Source organism: Ursus maritimus, unplaced genomic scaffold (genome assembly GCF_017311325.1).
Source record: "Ursus maritimus isolate PB19 unplaced genomic scaffold, ASM1731132v1 scaffold_3, whole genome shotgun sequence".
NCBI classification, from domain to species: Eukaryota; Metazoa; Chordata; class Mammalia; order Carnivora; family Ursidae; genus Ursus; species Ursus maritimus.
In genome coordinates this window covers 55,862,077-55,880,395 of record NW_024425563.1, presented here as the reverse complement: position 1 = coordinate 55,880,395, position 18,319 = coordinate 55,862,077, and the positions used below count along the sequence as shown (strand labels likewise).

Here is an 18,319-nt window from a genome sequence, read left to right as displayed (position 1 = left end):
TTTAAAGATCTTAAAAGGCCCAGAGAAGAAAATTGTCCTATAAAGGTTGAACAATCTACTTCCATTAGGATGGGATGAAAAAAAAAAAATTGGTACCTATTAATAGTATCACCATATGTGGCTCTAATAAGCTGTTGAAGTAGGTTTTTGATATTCCTTCGCAACCACTGATTTCTCTCTTTTAAGTCGAATACTTCATCCATAAGAAGCAGCATTACCCTAAGTGGAATATTGTCATCCACCTGAAAAAATATGGGAAGAAATGATAATACGTTTATTTGAATTACTTATTTACTACGAATGGCTACTTCTGCTGCTTTTACAAAATGATTGGTACCAATTTCAGAGATCAAGAACAAGTTATACTATAGTCTTCATAACCTATCATTCTAATTTTAAAAACACATGTTTTTAACCGTCATTTGGCAAGAATACAGAATTTCACAAACCTACAATTCCAAAGTGGTAGTGAAAAAAACTCAAAGTGGATCTATGACATCTTAGGAAAAAAAAATTTGGTTCTTTTACTTTTAGTAGAGTCTGTACTACTTTGATAAGGCAAATGCTAGCCCCCTTTGCCGATTTTCTGGAGCATCTTTTTGAAAAGAACAAAATATTCTCAACATTTCTCCTTATTTAATAGAACAAAACACAATCTACAAAGAATAACATGTTATGCTTGGTTAGTATGTTATATGTACTTAGGTATTTGCAGGAAAAAGAAGCTAAAATAAGATCCAGTATATAGCTAAGTTATTACAAAGGGCATATTTCACTATAGTCCTAAAATTTTCTTTTAATTTTTAACAAGTAAAAATTTGTACACTTTTTTTATGGGAATATTCAACTAATGATGTAAAAAGTAAAGATAAAAGTAAAGGCGACTAGAAGAAGAGCAAAAAAATAAAAGTTAAAAAAAGTAAAGACAACTAGAAAGCTTTGATGTGAAGAAATATATACAAAACAAAATAGATTTAGAACTACAATAAAACTACATATATTGCCGATAATTTTATAATTCTTTCATCACTAAGATACTCTTTCCAATCATTTCCTCATCCATATTATAATTTAAATCTTGAGAAAACAGCATGAGTTACATATTTTTTTCACTGTCATACTGTAAACATTTTCTTAGTGCACCTCCCTTTCCATATGGAAAACTCACAGCTAACCAAACAAGGAGTGACTGAGTTTGGTGAGGGGTGTGCTGGAGGGCAGAGACCGATTTCACTCCAGAGGCAAAATAAATACTGCTCTATTTTCTGATTGAGTATATTCATTAGTTTGGTGTGACAGGATAATTCTAATAAATACCTAAATTGTAAAAACTCTTTTTTTTTTATTAAAGACTTTACTTATTTATTTGACAGAGACAGCCAGCGAGAGAGGGAACACAAGCAGGGGGAGTGGGAGAGGAAGAAGCAGGCTCCTAGTAGAAGAGCCCGATGTGGGGCTCAATCCCAGAACACTGGGATCATGCCCTGAGCCGAAGGCAGACGCTTAACGGACTGAGCCACCCAGGCGTCCCCCCCCCTTTTTTTTTTAAGATTTTTAAATTGTAAAAACTCTTAACAGAAGGTAAAGTTATGCTGGATGTTACACCAGCATAACTCATAATAAAACCTTCTAAAAATTTTCCTTAAAAAGCAAATAAAATATTACCTTTAAAATACAGTTTATTATAAGAAATTCAATGAAAAACTGAAGGGAGATAATTATAACTCTAAAATAAATCTGCCTAACAGAACAGAATACAAAGCCCAGACCCAAACATATACAATGATCTAATCTGTGACAAGGGAGAAACTGTACACTTGGGAAAAGAGGCATTCTCAGTAAATGGTGCTTGGGTCAACTGCCCTTGCTCCATTCACAAAAATTAATCCTAGATGAATGGGAAATCTAAATTTTGGCAAGATAAAACAAAAAAGATTTTTAAAGAAAATCAAATCTTTGTGACCTTGTAGTAGGCACAGATTATATATATACTTTGCACAAAAGCACACCAACTAGAAGATATTCACAATACACAAATACTTCTATCTGACAAAGAACCACTACTCAGATTATAGAAAGCACTCTTGTCAATCAAAAAAGACAAAGACAGCCAAGCCAACAGAAAAATAGAGGAAAGAGCTAGAGACACAAGACAAGACACCCAAATGGCCAACAAACATATGCAAAAAGGCTCAACATTTCCACAGTCATCAGAGAAATGGAAATCCACATGAGATACAACCAGAATGGCTAAAATTTAAAAGACATAACATATTGACTGCTGGCAGGCTATGGAGCATTGAAATTCTCATGCATTGCTGGCAGCAGTGTAAGCAGCACAAACACTTTGGAAAACTATTTGACAGTATCTCTTAAAACTGAACTTATGAATACCTTCTAACCAAGGAATTCCATTCCCGGGTACAGACCCAACAGAAAAGTATACTTAATTTTTTAATCAAAAGACATGTACCAGAATGTTCATAGGAGTACTATTCATATTATAACAAATAAATTATACTTTATTTACAAAACGGAGTGCTGTTAAGTCCACAAGAATGAAGCAACTACAATCACACAAAACAACATGGAAGAATATCACAATGTTGAGCAAAAAAAAAAAAAGAAAGAAAGAAAAAAGAAAAAGCCAGACTTAAAAAGTACATACCTTACAGTTTCATTTATATAAAGTATAAAAGCAGGGTAGAAGTCAGGATAGTGATTATCCTTGGTGGGGGAGAGGATAGTGACAGGAAGAGAGCATTAGGGGCTTTCTGGGGTATTGGTAACATTCTGTTTCTTGCTTAGAGTGCTGATTACATGGACATGTTCAGTCTGTAAGAATTCATCAAACTTAACACATATAACATATACACATAGGTATAGAGTAATAGGTATACATATTATACTTCATTAAAAAGATCTATCAAATATGATTTCAATTACAGTTGAATACTGCCAAAAATAAAATTAACTCACAGTATCATCAAGTTGAGCTGAGACCCGACAATGTTCAGGATCTGAGTCAGTCTTCGGAATTAAAGGAGGCACCTAACATTAAAAAAAAAAAAAAAAACAGAACAAAATAAACACACTAAAGCAGACAGTGAAAGAACACCATACAATAATAAACCAAAATGAGTATAAAGTGTAATAATAGCATTTAATTTGATTTTTGGAACAATATATAAACAAAGTTTATATGGCATTGAAAAGTATTAATAATCTACAATTAGAAATCCAATGTTAAAGTGTGATTACTTCATTACCAAAAGATTTTTTTCCTTTAAAAAAAATGGACTTTTGAGTTGGAAGGGGAAATTACTTAGACAAACCCCTATACTTTCTAGAAGAACTTAAAGCTAAGAAAGGTTAAATGATTTAAAAAACAAAAGTTAGTAGCACAGCCAGAGAACAGAATTCCAATCTTCTTTATTTTACCATAAGGAGCTTGACAGCAAGTTAATAAACTTAAGAAACTAATTAGTTTTAGATAATATAAGTTATGAGGAAAATGGAGAGACTGGTGTTAGCTGATAATCATTTGTCAGCACAGCAGGGACCATTAAGATCACCTATTATAACCCCTTCATGTTGCTGGTAAGGAAAAAAGAACCAGAAAAAGCTCAGTGACTTCTGTACAAAGTCATATGAGTAGTTACTGGCAGAAGTGGTACTGCAAAATCCTCATCTTCAGTGTTAGTATTATGTCCCCAAGATTAGAAACAAAGATAAAGCATCAGAGAAAGTATGAGAATAAATAGGAAAGTATGGATTTACACACACATTATTTTAGGAGTTGTCTCGTAAAGAAATTCTATCTCTCTGTGTGTGTGTATATATATATATATATATATATATATATTTCCTCTTCACTCAAACATGATCTAACAAATAGAAAGCTCTAACAGTAACTGGTTTTCTTTTATAGTCTTGATTATAACATGAAACAAGTAGGTCAAAATAATGCAAAGTATAAATAAGAAAGTAACAAACTACTTGGTCTGCTACCTGTATTTGCTAATGTAATGAAAAAGCTTCCTATGAAACTCTTCTATACCACTCACTTGTATATCCAAGTAAAGGATGGCCCCAGAGGCTGACAATTGTGAGACTTTGCCTCCCTTTGATCTCCTAGCCACTTGGTCAGGTGACACAGGAGAAATTAGGCTTTATGTTTCCTGATGAATACTAGTATAGTTCATTTGTGCAACAGCACTTGCTTTTGTTTTAAAATTTAATAGCATTATAAAATAAAAACGGCATGACAGAATATAACAGTACAAAGGATGTTTCTTAACTTTACTGGCTTTCAAAATTCTACCCCAGCAAAGCCTGAGGAGTGACTGGATTTTACAGTATCTATTTCTGATAAGAATTCATTCTCTTTAGTTTTTTTATTCTTTGTAAGACTATGTGTCTAGAGAGCTTTGGACTTCTGAAAAGAAATAAGGTAAATCTAAGCAGAAGCTCAATAAATCTTAGTTGACTTAAAAATAGTTTGCTGTAGATATTACTGAAAACATCTTCTTACCTTGAAAAATGATTGCTTTATGTCTTGACCTAATCTTTCTGACATTTTGCCCATGTTGTCTGACATTTTAGTCATTCCCTCTGCCAAGCTATCAGGAAGGGATTTAACTGCATTTGAAACATTCCTCATAGAATTTCGAAGTGGATTTACAAAAGTGTCCATCTAAGGGGAAAAGATATTATACCATGACTTCACTGTATCAGACTTGTTATTTAACTGAGAAGTCTGGGAAAATACAGAGCGTAACACACGTGAAAAATGCAATCATTTTCTAGTCTATAATATCTCATTGCATTTTAAAAGTATACAACAACCGTCTTCAAAATATATTGTCTTAAGAATGTATTTTCATACACAAATATAGGATTAAAAAACTGGGGTGATAAGGCTATTGCTAGAAAATATAAGCCTTAGCTTATATAAAAAATAAAATATATTGCTGGTGATTATAAGTTTTGGCTGCCTTATTAAAGAAATTCTGAAAAAAATAAAACATTTTCCAAAACAGAAATTGATGCAAACGGAATTAGCCACAACATACTTTTGCTACAATTCAAGGCAATAATAACACAGATATTTTGAGGAGACACTGAAAAAATAAACAAGCAGATAAAATAAGCAGAAAGCTCAAGTAACTGACAAGTAACTAACGTTTATTTTTTAAAATAATTTTTTTGTTACATTACATGCTCAGAATCTATAGAGGACTACAGAATCCTTTAGTAATACAGAAAAGCTTTTAAGAAAATATGATCAGAAATATAAAAAGGAATAATCTCCAGGGGGATAGGAAGCATTCAGATTGAGATTCTGACTGCACAAATGTCAGATAATTTCAATTAAGAAAGGGAGAAACGTCTAGAAACCAAAATAGTCTGCATATGGAACTCTGAGAATTTTAACAGACAGAAACAAAGAAAGAAAGAAAAAAGGGACACAAAATCAAAGTCATAAAAAAACTACAAGAATATTTTCCAGAAAGTGTGAGTCTCATAAGAACTAATACAGAAACAAATTATGTTCCCTGCCAAAAAAAAAAAAAAAAAAAAAGTAAAAGAAACTGAACTCCACTACTTTAGGAACATAGAACAGTGTTAAGAGATGGTATCAAGAAGATAAAACTTCTTCACTCGAAAACGCTTTCATGGTTTCCATTAAGAAAAACTAGAGAAGGTTAAATAAGTACTATAATAAACAACAAGTGAATTTCAAGATAGCTGTAAAATAATTAGGAGTTTTAGTTAGTCTTTGGATTAAGCTGAGTCAATAGTGCTCTAGATATGCTTGATGGAATATGTAACATTTAGGAAGGACTCTGTCACAATAGAACAATTCAGAGGAGAACCAAAGGACAAAAACAAGGATGAAGAACGGTCTGAAAAACACTACCATTGGTACACAAATATAGAAATAAAAAGGTTAAAAAGATGAAGCTAACTCCCTGTGTGCATGTGCACTTGTGTGTAAAGTTACGTATGTGTGTATATACATGTAGCCTCACACTAAACATGGGGCTAAACTACCAGTGATACTCTTCTAAAATAACGGAATCTAAATCTGTTTCATGAGTTAGTTAATAATTATAAATAGTTGCCTGTGCACTATCCTAGACCTACAGAATTCATTTCTTTTTCCTTTCCTTTTGTTTTTTATTTGTTTTTCAATTTCTGAGGGTAAAGCCCAAGCATCTGTATTGAGGACAGGGAATGAGTGAACTAGAGGGATGGAAAAACCTCCACAGGTGATTCTGATGCCTAATCCTGAAAAAAGCAGAATTTTAGAAGCATAAAAACAGAGTCCATCACTATTTGACAGGATTTCCACAAACAACACTCGCTTAAAACAAAAAAACAAACTTGTAAATTACCAAGCAGAGGAACCAATTATGGATCACCAGCACAGTGTACACTTGGCCTGACTTACCAAAGATGTCTTCCTTTCATTATCACTTTAATCATGTGTATCAGTAACAACACAAAGTAATTTTAACTTAAACTTAGGTCCCTAACTATAGCTTAAAAAATGCCTTCACACCATGATATAAAACTGGATAGAAAGAAACTATGAATAAAGGAAGACTGTTTGTTAGCTACTCTTCCTAGGAATTGCCCACATATTTTGAAAGGCTAGACAAATTGTGTGACCAGGTTAATATGTTATAAAGTACTATTTCTCAAACTCTGATAGCCACTAATAAAATGTTTGCAGATGATTTCTCTAATACCTGTTTAATTTCCAGTGAAATATAATTAAGAAAAAAATATTAAATTATAATTTAGCCAAAAAGGAAATGTAGCTGAAAAACCCTAATCCTTATGTGCATAAAAATTATTTTGCCAATCTAAAAGAGGTCAAGATGACCTTGGTAATAACCAATAAGATTTATTAAAAAAATGTATGTTACTATGGACTTCCAGAAAGACTCAGAAGGATCTTTAGATTCCAGCGGTAATATTTTTAAAAAGCAATATACAACTCTTTGGATCTATAAAGCATATATATGCTTTACACACACACACACACACACACACACACACAGAGCACACTACTATGGTCAACAAGAAAATCGTGTACATTTGAGGCAACATTACCGATTTGTTAGTTTATCTTAAACCTGATATGATCTTGTGAGAAGATAAGGTAAGTATCAAAAAGATGGAACACTAGAAGGCATCTCTATTGACAATAAAACCATTTAGAGTTGAAATTTAAACTCAATCACTTCAATTATGAAACACAAAGACAATACCAGCACATTGTCCCCCCACCATTATGAGGCACATCAAATATGGAACTTGTTATTAAAAGACTCCACTTAAAAATATTAACGTCCACTTGGATGTTAAAACCCAACACCCCAGAGTAATCATACAAAGTTCTTATGTTTAATTCTTACTCATTCTGTACCAGTTCCTTAATCTTACTTATTTTCTACCAATTCCTTAATAATTTTAGACTTTTGAAAAGTTAGAAAAATATACAGAGTGCCTACACACTATCCACCCAGCACTCCCAACTGCTATTACTGCCGCTACTACTACTAAGAAGCAACATTTTTCTGAAGTTAATGAAGTGCCAGGTATTGTCATACATGGACCATCACATCTGATTTGTACAATGCTGTAAAATGAGGATTAGTGTCTTCATTTCTTGGGAAAACTAAAGGAACAAAAGGTGAAGTAACATGTCGCAGGTCACAGCTAGTAAATGCAGAGCAGGGATTTAAACCAAAGACTAATTCCAAAGTCTGTGTTCTCACTCACTAAACTATCTTGCCCAATTTGAGCACTTAGTCATTTATTGTCTTAACCTACCACCTAATTCCAAGGGTAGGGCCCGTATCCCCAAAGAAATTTTAAACAATAAAGATTTCACCCAAGGGGCATAAATACTTTCAGGAACATACCTATTTAACATTTTTCTTACCCTCACTCCAAGCAAAAGACCTCTCCTCCCAGTAAGAAATAGCTCCTTCTCAAGTTATTGAAAAGCTTGTGACCTATCTTAGGCAAATCTTCCTTACTGCATTATTTCAAAACTCCTTTTTTCTTTCTTTTAAGCTCCTGCTAGATTTTAATCTACACGTAAAAATAGGAGTTTATACTTATTATATTAGATATGCCTATCAATAGTAGGCTTCATAAACCATAGAACATAAACATGCCAAGAAGCATTTAATAAAATTTTCTGGTTTTAAAATATATAAATATATAAATATAAATTTATTTTCTTTTATTTAAAAAAATGTATTAAGGGGCACCTGGGTGGCTCAGTCAGTTAAGCGGCTGCCTTCGGCTTAAGTCATGATCTCGGGGTCCTGGGATGGAGTACTGTGTCGGGCTCCTTGCTCAATGGGGAGTCTGTTTCTCCCTCTCCCTCTGTGCTCTCCCTCTGTGCACGCGCTCTCTTTCTCACCCTCAAGTAAATAAAATCTTTTAAAAAAATGTATGAAAACAGACCTATAAAGAAAACCAATGCAATGGTCTGCTTACCTTGCGAGCAAAATCCCCTTTCCCTTTACTGTAGGCTTTGTTCTCAAGGAAATCATACACATAGTGAGCCAAAGCTGGGGATGCTTTCATCATTTCAGGAGTTAACAGCAGCTAATGGGAAAAAAAAAAAAAAAAGATATCTTACATAGATATAGTATTGGAAATTAACTCCTATAATTTTATCTGCTTGAAAATTAACAATGTACAGAATTTTAATTTTGTATTAAAAAAACAATTACACAGTTTATAAATAAAGTCATCAATAATTCTATGACATTAACAGTTTGGTGTATATTCTTCCCATCCACTTTTTTGACTTTCAGTGCATCTAATGTGATAGTTGTCCAAATGTATTTACTACGGTATTCCCCTTTCTCCATGGGGGATATATTCCAATCCCCCTCCCCTCCAGTGGATTCCTGAAACCAAAGATAGTACTGAACCTTACATATACTGGTTTTTCCTATACATACATACCTGTGATAAAGTTTAATTTATAAATTAGGCACAGTAAAGGATTAACAGCAATAATAATAATAAAATAGAACAATTATAACAATATGCTGTAATAAAAGTATATGCAATATATTCTGAATGAGGCTTCTCTCTCTCAAAATATCTTACTGTTCTGTACTCACCCTTCTTCTTGTGATAAGAGAAGATAAAATGCCTAATTAGATGAGGTGAGGTGAACGACACATGCATTTTGACGCAGCATTAGGCTACTCTGACCTTCTGACAATTCATCAGAAGTACAATCACCTGCTTCTGGACCATGGCCATGGCTGACTGTGGGTAAGTAAAACCACAGAAAGCAAAACTACAGATAAGGGGGAGACTACTGTAGTCCATTTTCAGTTTTTATAGCTTATACTATGAAGATCCATATTAGTAAACTGTTTTGTTATTCACATCCTAATTCTAGAGTTAACATTAATAGAAAGTACATAAAATAATCTGAACATACTGCTTTCACAACTGTTAATGATACGACCTAACATTCTAACCTTAATTCCTTCAATGGAACATATTTTGACATATACAGAGTTCATCAGCTACAATGTATATGATATGGTACAGCCAAATTTAAAAGATGCATCTATGGCACCAGATTTGGGAAAAGGTCTTATAAATAACTGACACAGATTTTTATACAACTAAAGATAGTATATTTAAAAAATCCAAGTGTTTGGGGCACCTACCTGGGTGACACAGTCGGTTAAGCATCTGTCTGACTAGATTTCAGCTCAGCTGATGACCTCAGGGTTGTGAGACCAAGCCCAGTGTTGGGCTCTGTGCTCAGCATGGACTCTGCTTGTGATTCTCTCTCCCTCTGCCCCTCCCCCAAATTGTGCTCACTTGCTCTCAAAAAAAATCTTTAAAAAATTTTTAAAAATTAAAAAATCAAAGTGTTTGACAAGAGTCATACAAATCAAATCAGTCATTCAGCTTTAAGTCAGAAGACAAAGGTAAATAATAAGAGATTTCTATGTTTTGCTATCTTTTCAGGAAATAATAATGCCATGGAATTACAATTATGGTTATAAACAAACCAAATCAAACTTACAAATGTTTTTACAAATGCTTAAGAGAGAGAGAAACCTTCCAAACAAAATATCCAGCACAGCATTAGCTAAGTTTCACTACATACTAACGAAGGGTCAGCAAACTTTTCTGTAAAGGTCCAGATAGTAATTACTTTTAGGTTTGTAGTTCACTGTGTCTTTGCTGAAACTACTCAACTCTGCTGTAGCAAAATGTAAAAGCTGTACTAGGCAATAATTAACTAAATGGATGGCTGTGCTCCAATAAAACTCAATAAAACATATGGTGAACTAGATTTGGTCTGCAGTCTGGACTTTGCTGACCCCATTCTAGAGGGTGGAGTTGAGGGGGGGTCTAAAAAATGGAACATTATATACTCTGGCTAAAGCCAGTTCTACTAGATGAAGAACCTTTACAAATCATTCATTAGTATAAAAAACTATAAAGCGATGTTATTATTGTATCTAGCATCTGGGTACCCAGTCTAAAAAAAAGTTTTTTCTGGTATAATTAACTTGTGAGCTAAGTTTTGTTACTCCACAACAGAAATCTACATACTGAGGATACTACATGTTAAGAAATAGTCCCTGGGATCTATTCCTCTTTTGAATTATTCTGTAATTTGAGAAGCCTTAGGCTCGCTGTGGACCATAGGAGGCATTTATCAGGAATGAAAATCTGCTAGCTTTGGATATACCGTGAAGAGCTACTACCTACTGAATTGGAAATATTTACCTGTTTAGTTTACATAAAACACCTAGACTTTACAGTGATGTGGAAGAGATATGTGTGCCTGTGTGCGTGTATTCATCTAAACCTGAAGCGACAAAATCCCTAGCACTATGTCCAGAAAACTTTTAAGTTAGTCAATAAGAAAATATTGGTAAATTACTGAACAGATGTGACATGCTACTGGTAAGTGGTTACTATCCCGCTATTATATTAAAACATTCTTTAATAAAGAAATCTACTATATCTGTATGGCTATATTAAAATGAAAATCTATGGGTAATAATAAACATGGACTTACCTGCAGATATGCATTTAAATCCTTTTTTCTTTTTTCTAAGAAATCTCTATCCATATTATTAAAAGTCTTTTTACCAGGAAGCTTCAATATGCTTGACAGATTTTCAAACTAGAAGATAAAATACATTCAATAATTTCAGATTTTTCACAAAAAAAGCATTTTCCAGGGAATAATTCCTCTATATATCAAAAGCATAAGATTATTTTGTGATATATTTTATTATATTAAGCAAAAATCAGGAAGTATGTCCATACACAGTTCTAATGTTATTTATTTATAAAGGAGCATTTTCAATCAAAAATGACAAACATGGGTAACTGATAAAGAGGGATAATATCCACATGGGGTTTCATTTTAATACTCAAATTTTGTTCAAAATTATCAATAATAAAAGGTGTTAAAATATTTTCCTTAACACTTGACCTGTGAATAAAAGTACTGGCAAATACATTTTTAATGATCAAAGACCCACCAAGTTCCCGGCTTAAGAAATCTAATAAAGAAATCTTTTTTAATATTGATGACTGCCAATCAGTTAATTATTGTAACAGCTAATTATTAAAAATAGAAAAGGCAAATTTCAAAATATAGACTACAGTTTTATTACAATTCTGCATATAAACAATGACAGTACAACACTGACTTCTTCCCCACCAAACACATGAAAAATAAACTCAGAGATTATTAAGAAAAAAACCTAAAAGCCATTAGTATGTAGCTTATCTTTGTAAGGCCACAAACACCAAGTAAGTGCACATGCTCTAAGTCTAGCATTTACAGGGTGCACCTTCAGCGGGCCACACGTAGTCACGTGCGGTGCCTGCTAAAGCACAGATTTTACCCCAGCTACTAACACAGCAGGGGAGTAGTCCTTTAGCTAGACACTGGCTAGCCAAAGCCTAGTAACTGACGCTGCAAGCAGCATTCCTGTGTCTCCCAGGTGATACATGTCCCAAACTGAAATAAACTTTCTAAACAGCAACAATAATGGCTTTGTAAAGAAAACTCACTCCTGGTGCAGAGATTAAAGAGGAAATGAAAAGGTGTAGGATAATTTTCATCTCCAAACTGGAAGATTCTGAAAAATTATTAAATGGAATGGCAAATCCAATGGCTGCCTGGAACTATAATGTGAATAAGTTCATTGCATGTTATACATGAAAGGTAAGGGCAATGCTTTTACCTCAGCAAAGGCAAGAAAAAAACAAAAGAGGAAAGTTGCAATTTACAGGGAAAATGTTATGCTGTAGCAATATTTACAAATTTGGTTGCTCACAAAAGTATTAAAATGGGTCCTCACTGAATATCAAATGTCCAGTGGAGAGTTCCTGGTTTTACGAATTAATTTTTTTAAAAAATCATACCTTATGGAAATAATTTTTTCAAGGTGTACTAAACGATATTTAATTTGCTGGAATATTACTTTTCTACATTATTTTAAACTCCTGACTTAACTTTACAGAATACATAGTTTATTCCGGTAATACAAAGATGTTATGGGCTGAAAGGTATTGCCCCAATGTCTTATGTTGAATCCTTAACTTCAGAATGTGGCTGTCATTTGCAGATAGAGCCTTTAGAGAAGGGATTAATTAAAACAAAGCCCCTAGGGTGGGCCCTAATCTAATCTGACTGGTATCCTTGTAAATGGAATAAATCTGAACACACAGACAATCAGGGATGTGGGCACAAAAAGAAAAGGCCTGGTGAAGCCATAGAGAGAAGGGTGACCAACTGAAAGCTAAGGGCAGATGCTTCAGGAAAAACCAAATTCACCAACACCTTGATCTTGGACTTCTATAGATTCCCGAACTGAAAGAAAATTATTTTTACTGTTGAAGCCACTCAGTCTGTGGTATTTTGTTACGGTAGCCCTAGCAAACTAATACATAAAGGAATATAGCAGTTTGCAATAAAACCAACAATTTATTTCAGAAACTTTAAAATATTGAACCTTGTTAATTAAAAATAAAACAAATTAAATGCCACAGTAAGTTATTTTCTTAAAGCCTAGATTATCAAACTCCTTTTAAAATTATCTGGAACAGAAGCATTAATGACAGTTTTCTCGAATATTGTTATTATGAAGGAAAAAAGATGAAATTTATACTCTATATTAAACTCATTACAAGCTTGGTATTTTAAAGATTTTATAAGTACAAGTAAAAGGTGGCCCACTCCCTGAAAAGTAATATAATACCCTCTGCCAAAAACTCAAGAAATTTTTCAAAGCATGTAAAAAAAAATTAGAAATTTGCTTGAAATTAAGAACTCACATAAATTAAAGAGTATCTCATGTTCACAAGGAACTCAAATATTATATATAAATCACAGACATTCCAAAATCAAAGATTTTATCTTTCTACACTAAAGATGTCAGGTTTAGATTCCTAATGCACTACTGGAAAATTCAAAAAGCATCCCTGAAATTTTATGTTATAAGGATTCAAAATTGGTTTATATCCAGGTACATAAATACTTTTACTCAGTTACCTTAATGCATACTTAATATTTTCTAAATCACTAGTATTTTATCAGTGCTAATATACAATTCACCCAATATGGGTGACACATAGGCAGTGTCTACTAGAATGTAAGCTCCCAGAGGCAAGGACTTCGTCTGTCCTGTTCAGTTATATTCCCAGCACTGAGAACAGTACCAAGCATACAGAAAAAACTTAATACATATTTGTTGAATAAATAAATGCATATTTCAGGCAATTGCTAAAATAATGTCACATTTAATTTTTTAATTATTTTCAATCAACTTTACAAATCTTTATCCATAAAATAGCAAATAAGGCCAAAAAATCTTTAAAGAAAATAAATGATTTCATATATTTAGACTGGAAAAAGTTTACATCACAAAGTTAAATAAACAAAACCTGTTCTAAAAAAAATGTTAACACTTCAAGAGCTCTATGGAGCTAAAATTCATTTGTGTCAACAGGATCTACTGTTACCAACTGATGCATTACTACTGGGTCACTGCATTTTTCTTCTGCTATTTTATGAGATTTAAATTTAAAAATACAGGTAAAGCAGAGCTAACAGGCAACAGCCTGAATTTTATTTACAAATGCTTAGCATTTTGCTTAAAGCTACATTTTCACTCACAAGCTTTGTTTTTAAATTCTTAAGCTCTGTGAGCAATCTAAATAAGTAATCACACACTAATAGAACCTGATAGGAAACAAAGTCAAAACCACTCTGCCTATACTGAGCCCTTTCAAAAATGAATTCACTTTATTAATTTCATTTAATTTTTGATGTTGTATTGAAAAAGAAAATTTCTGTATAAACCATCCCATTAATAAAAAATTTTAAAGTATGTTCTTCACTTGTATTTGTCAATATGTAAACATGATATTTACATTACTAGACTAGAAAATTTCACATTATACCAAATTCCCGTTGATTTACAAGTAAATAAAAGTACTTCTTCGCAATTCAAATTATCTTAATGGGAGAAAGATACATAGACTGTGGGATTTTAGCATATAAAACAGGCAATATTTTAAAAATGCAGGCAATTATTTCTTCAATGTGGGACAGAAAATTCTTTTACCTCTGCAAAAAATTCAAGCTAAACATGAAGAAACAAATCAAGAAACATGCTGATCTATTCAACAACAAAAACAGAACAGGCATGTCTGAAGTATTAATTTCCCTATGAATATAATTCAAAGTAGTCTTTTTCATATGGACTTCTGGAGTCAACACTAATCTGTTCTTAACCACTTTTAAGCCATTAATAGTTTATCTCACTCTACTCACAGAATATTTTAATAAGATTATCATGGTATCAACCATATTTTTTCCACTATCTTAACTGAAAAACGTATTTCCTGATTACTCAAATAATACAATGTCATTTCAAAGCTTCTGTCAATTCAAACGTCACCATTAATTATTATTATTTTTATTGGTTTAATACAGTTGCATATTTAAAAACCGTGAATGAAATAAAAGATTCTCAAAAGTTAAAATAAATTCCATACATCACATATTCCAATTCATCTGGTGATAATCTACATTTTCAAAGTTAAAGAAAAAAGTACTTAATAAAAAAGTAAAACAGAGAAATAATTTGTTTACATGTGTTATCTTTAAGGGTCCACATACTATTAAAAAAAAGGGTGGTATTTAGTAAGAATTAAAAACATTACTTGGTTAATGTTAAACTTAATTTAGGTTGTGGTTTATAAAAAACTTGATGAATCAAGGACTTAACTGTTACACTGTGGGGATAAGGATGCCATTTAAAATAACTAGAGCTCTGAATTATATTGCCGAAAACAAAACACAAAATGTCCTGCAGTGATCCACCTTATTTTAAACCAAACTCAAACACCTCTGCAAAGCAACATCTCACACACACACACGCACACACACACACACACACACAACCAGAAATATACATTCATTTTAATTTTCCAAGGTAGACCACTGATTTTTTTCCCACTTTTTCCCCATTTTTTCCCCCATTCTACAATGCTTGGGACTGGTTAAAGATTGATTTATTGGTTAAATGCTCATAATCATTACAGTATTATGCTGATTATACAAAAATTCTTACCTTATTTTCTTTTGCTTTGGTCAGTATCTTAGCATCCTCAGAACTATTTAGAATCAAACATCAAATCAGGAAACAGTGTAAAGCACACAAACTTTAAAAACCTCATTACCTGTTCAGTGATCCTCATATGGAAGTCATGGAAGTCACTATAACGACGATAGGTTTTCCACATCTCCTCACTGTTAAGACTGCGTCGGTGTACAGTGATAGCATATAATGCGTACGTCTTGCCATGATCATTACAAACGCCTGCCACGGCATATGGGTCATAGTCAGCATATACTAGTCATTTAAAACAAAATGAAGAGGAACAAAACACACAAAAAGGAGGAAGATGAAGAACAAAAACAAACGAAAAGAACATGAAATGAAGAATTTGAAATGACAGACTGAGACAAAAGGATGTCACCAAAGGATAAAACAGATTCCCGTCTTGTGTACTCACACTAAGATTTTATACATGGTAACTCGTAAGTTTATGAGGACACTACCAACCACACAGTGATGTCTACTTTAGACTCTCTTCTTCAGCACCTTGTACCTATTCTTAGTTATGATACCACACTACCACCTATTATAGTATTACTCTTTAAATAGAGGAAAAATAACAGAAACAAAATAATCTTTCATAGTAGCCTTCACTATTCAGCTATATTTCAATTAAAATCTCCTCAACTAAACAGAAAGCAAAAGCCAAGGAATAAGATTTTATGCACTCTCTTGGCAAGTACCTTCATTGTTTATAACATTCAAAAATTTACAAGTGTAGTTCTGATTTTTTTTTTGAAAAGGCATTTTCCTAGTGACTTATCACAAACCATTCAAGTGAGGTAGTGTCTACAATCTAACCCTGTTCCCACTGTGTACTAACTTTAAGTAAAGATATACACTATGAATCATTTTAATTTTCTTTCCTATTTTTCCATTTTTTTACCTACTTCTAGCGTTGTATTCTATTCTAGATCATTTCTTCAGGTCTCTAAAAATTTACTGAGTCTCCACTCATCTACATCTGGTCTATTTCTTAATCCAACACTGACCTCAATTTCAATCACAATATTTTTTTATATGATTATATTTGGTTCTTTTTCTTAGTGTTGCATTCTTGCCTTAGGTTTTATCTCTATGACTATTTTTAACATCCTCTCAGGCTAGGAGACCCTCTGGTACAAACCACTTGAAGATGGCTGACTCTAGACACATCCATGTTGGGAATCAAGATAGGCTTTCAACTTCTTTTTTTTTTTTTTTTTTTAAGATTTTATTTATTTATTTGACAGAGAGACAGCCAGCGAGAGAGGGAACACAAGCAGGGGGAGTGGGAGAGGAAGAAGCAGGCTCCCAGCGGAGGAGCCTGATGCGGGGCTCGATCCCAGAACACCAGGATCACACCCTGAGCCGAAGGCAGATGCTTAAAGACTGCGCTACCCAGGCGCCCCAGGCTTTCCAACTTCTTGTGGATGACAGATACCTCTTCCAGACATGATCTTGACACTCTTTGTTTTTTCCCCAGACACTAGGCTGTTTTTCTCATTCTTCTTTCATACCACCCTACATCTTTGTTAATCTGCGTTTCATGTGAAGGGGTTCCAGCTTCCTATTATCTTAGTCCATACCACCTGTTCGAAACTTGAGGGACATGAAAACGCCATCAAAATCAAGATAGCAGTGTTTATGCTCCTGTGAGCTCCTTGGTCTCAACTCCATTTCACTTCCCTAAACTTATTTTTCCTCATGGTCTATGGCACCTGTAGCTTTCTCTCTTCAGCTATTTTTATTTTACTGTGTTCAGCCTTTCTGTGTGTGGAAGGCAGGATTTCCCAAAGCACTTTAGCCTACCACTCTGACCACAAGTATAAATTGCTCTTCTAATAATAGATTACACTGATCCATAATTGTGGGGGGATAAAAAAAGTGGCCAGTTTTGCAGCTAACTATTTTGTGTTTAGTATATATTAGGCAAAGGAGGGTTTGCATATAGCATCTTAGTAAATTATTTTAATAACATAAAAGCTAAAAATCTATACTGGCAAATGCAGTGCAGACAGAAGACTCTTTTAAGCTTTCATCAAAATTATTTTAAGATTTGTACTTTCTACTCAAAATTGTCCTTAGTTCCCTTTCTAGTATCAGTGTGCGTGATTTGACAAAATATAAGACATGGGACAGACTTTGGTCACCTCGCTCTCTGAGACTGTAACTATAGGTAACACTATTTATTATTCACTGTTCACTCATTCCAGTCATTCCTCTCTCAGAGACCTATGCAGAACAAACAGCACAAACCGTTTTCATCATGTTAGAGAACCACCACCACTCAACACAGTTAGCGTGAAACAAGGGAACAGTTTTATCTGTTGTGTTCAAGATGGGTTTGGGGAAGGAAAACAGAAAACAGAAGCCAATTAGGCAGCAAATCATAACCAATTAGAAGTTAACAAGAGCAGGGACAATAGGAAGAATAGAAAAGAAATGAGAGGAAGAATGTAAGAAAGCATTCTAAAGAAGAATTACCAGATTTATCACAAATTGACAGGCAGAAGAGCTCATGACTAGGGTGCATGCACAATAGGAAGAATAAAGAGCTTGTGCAGAAGATAAAAAGGTAATTTGATTTTAAAAAAAGGTAATGAGGTTGC

General features: G+C 33.4%; 1 protein-coding gene across 4 annotated transcripts in view; it reads right to left on the bottom strand.

Moving 5' to 3' along the window:
- SNX13 (sorting nexin 13) overlaps nucleotides 1-18,319 on the bottom strand; it is a 127,567-nt gene that overhangs the window by 8,064 nt on the left and 101,184 nt on the right. For 2 of the 4 annotated variants that reach the window (XM_040644220.1, XM_040644222.1), the window contains 6 exons: nucleotides 15,790-15,929; nucleotides 11,102-11,209; nucleotides 8,527-8,637; nucleotides 4,535-4,696; nucleotides 2,980-3,051; nucleotides 97-242 (listed from right to left, as the gene is read on the bottom strand). In XM_040644220.1, the coding sequence (XP_040500154.1) occupies nucleotides 97-242; nucleotides 2,980-3,051; nucleotides 4,535-4,696; nucleotides 8,527-8,637; nucleotides 11,102-11,209; nucleotides 15,790-15,929 (739 nt within the window). Of the gene's footprint in view, nucleotides 1-96; nucleotides 243-2,979; nucleotides 3,052-4,534; nucleotides 4,697-8,526; nucleotides 8,638-11,101; nucleotides 11,210-15,789; nucleotides 15,963-18,319 lie in introns of all 4 variants that reach the window. The other 2 variants (XM_040644219.1, XM_040644221.1) reach the window with 2 other exon arrangements.